Source organism: Rutidosis leptorrhynchoides, chromosome 9 (assembly GCF_046630445.1).
Source record: "Rutidosis leptorrhynchoides isolate AG116_Rl617_1_P2 chromosome 9, CSIRO_AGI_Rlap_v1, whole genome shotgun sequence".
NCBI classification, from domain to species: Eukaryota; Viridiplantae; Streptophyta; class Magnoliopsida; order Asterales; family Asteraceae; genus Rutidosis; species Rutidosis leptorrhynchoides.
In genome coordinates, this window is record NC_092341.1 from 24,773,583 (window position 1) to 24,775,876 (window position 2,294).

Consider the following 2,294-nt stretch of genomic DNA (forward strand, 5'->3'; position numbering starts at 1 on the left):
CATTGTTATTTGTGTAAAAATCAGTTTAGATTTTGAAAATCACATTCACACTGGGTCTCACACTGTAATTTATGCGAGAGCCATTGTTCTTATCTCCCCCTCAAAATGTGATGCATCAGATTTTGAAAAAACACAATGCTCCCCCTAGGCATGTGCATCACTCCCCCTAGGCACTTGCCAGGATCCTAAATGGAAAAGAAATCAACCATGCCAATTTTACAAACCAGATTTTTAAATGTGGGTTCATCTAGTGCCTTGGTCAGTAAGTCAGCAAGTTGACTTTTGGTGGATACAAAATACAATTCAACATTCCCTTTCTCAACATGATCTTTAATAAAGTGATAGCGAATATCAATGTGTTTGGTTCGAGAGTGGTGAACAGGATTGCTAGAGATAGCAATGGCACTCTGAGAGTCGCAGTAGATCGGGATTTTGTGGAATCTGAATCCATAGTCAAGTAGTTGGGACTGCATCCACAGTACTTGGGAGCAACAGCTTGCAGCTGCAATGTACTCAGATTCAGCAGTGGAAAGAGAGATACAGTTTTGCTTGCGAGAGGACCAGCTGACTAACTTGTGACCTAGGAATTGGAGACCACCAGAGGTGCTTTTCCGGTTTACTTGGTCACCACCATGATTAGCATCCGTGAATGCTGTAAGGTTAAAGCCAGTCCCGAAGGGATACCAGAGTTCGAGATTGGACGTGCCTAAAGATTCTCATTACAGCCTTGTAGTGAGAATACCTAGGGTTGGCCTGAAAAAGGGCACACAGACATACATCAAACATGATGTCGGGTCTACTAGCAGTGAGATACATCAATGAACCAATGAGGCTCCTATAGAGAGTTTGATCGAAAGATTGACCATCCAGATCAGCATGTAATGATATGTTGATTGACATTGGAGTGGGGCTGATTTTCATCTCAGGAAAGTTAAACTTTTTAAACATATCAGAAATGTATTTTGATTGACCGATGAAAATCCCCTTTGGAAGTTGTTTAACTTCTAATCCTAGAAAGAAATGGAGTTCTTCGAGCATGCTCATTTCAAACTTGTTCTTCATGAGTTTAGAAAACTCATAGCAGAGAGCGGGGGAAGTGGAACCAAAGATGATGTCATCAACATAGACTTGAATTAACAAGATGTGTTCTTTCTGTTTCTTGATGATAGAGTCGTGTCAATGGTTCCACGTGAGAAGCCTTTCTTGATAATAAATGCGGTCAGGGTTTCATACCACGCCCTGGGCGCCTGTTTTAGACCATAAAGAGCCTTGGAAAGGAGATACATGTGGTTGGGGCATTTGGAGTCTACAAAAACTTCAGGTTGACTGACATAGACCTCTTCTTGAAGAATGTCGTTTAGAAAAGCAGTTTTTACGTCCATTTGATAGGTGAACCACTTGTGAGCAGCATATGAAAGAAATAGACGGATGGCTTCTAATCGAGCCTCAGGAGCAAATGTTTCATCGTAGTCAATTCCTTCTTGTTGTCTGTATCCTTTTGCTACAAGACGTGCTTTGTTACGAATGATGATGCCGTGAGGATCCTTCTTATTTTTGAAGATCCACTTGGTATCAATAATGGTTTTTCCAGATAGACGAGGAACAAGTTCCCATACTTCAAGCCGATCAAATTGATGAATTTCTTCTTGCATGGCTATAGACCAGTCGAGATCTTAGAGGGCCTCAAAGGCAGTTTTAGGTTCGATTGTGCTCAGAAAGGCAGCGAAGAGGCATTCATTGTTGGAAGCCTTGCGAGTGCGGACAGGAGCGTCTGGATCACCAATGATTTGATGAATTGGATGATCCGCAGTCCATTTCGTGGAATGTGGAAGAGGAGAAGTAGATCCATCATTAAGAGAGGTGACGGTGTGCGAGGAAGAAGAGGATCCAGAAAGTTCAGTGTTGTCAGTAGGGAATGTGGCATTTTCTTCCCATAGAGGAACAAGGGTATCTGCATTTTGTTCAGTGGAAAGTATGGGAGGAGTTGCAGCATCTAAAGACCTAGTATCTGTTTCATTTGAAGGAGTATCTTCACTAGATTCGAGAGGAGACGATTCAACAGCTGGAGGATGAGAGTTGGAAATGGGAGCGTTGTTTGAGGAAGACACTCCAGTGTCAAGGTCATCTAGAAGAAGAAATTCGGAGGAATTACTTTCATCAGATGGTGATTCGCCCATGACCGCTGGAGTATAGGAACTGATTGTGATGATTCGGGGGGAGCCGGTTCAGAGGGTACCATGGGGTTTGATGACATTGGAGGGATGATGGGTTCAAACAACACATCCAGATCATCA

At 42.7% G+C, this 2,294-nt stretch overlaps 1 protein-coding gene across 1 annotated transcript; it reads right to left on the reverse strand.

The window, feature by feature from the left end:
* Nucleotides 1-259: 259 nt before the first annotated feature.
* Nucleotides 260-1,062, reverse strand: LOC139867849 (uncharacterized mitochondrial protein AtMg00810-like). The gene is made up of 2 exons (XM_071856197.1): nt 685-1,062; nt 260-502 (listed from the first exon to the last, which is right to left on the reverse strand). Exons 1-2 carry the CDS (start codon nt 1,060-1,062, stop codon nt 260-262), a joined length of 621 nt encoding a protein of 206 aa, XP_071712298.1.
* Nucleotides 1,063-2,294: the final 1,232 nt, after the last annotated feature.

Excerpts from the sequence above, each read along its gene's own strand:
- LOC139867849 (XM_071856197.1), bottom strand. The coding sequence starts at position 1,062 with ATGAAGAACAAGTTTGAAATGAGCATGCTCGAAGAACTCCATTTCTTT. Across the intron at positions 503-684 it reads ACGTCCAATCTCGAACTCTG|CTGCAAGCTGTTGCTCCCAA; the intron begins GTATCCCTTCGG and ends AGTACATTGCAG.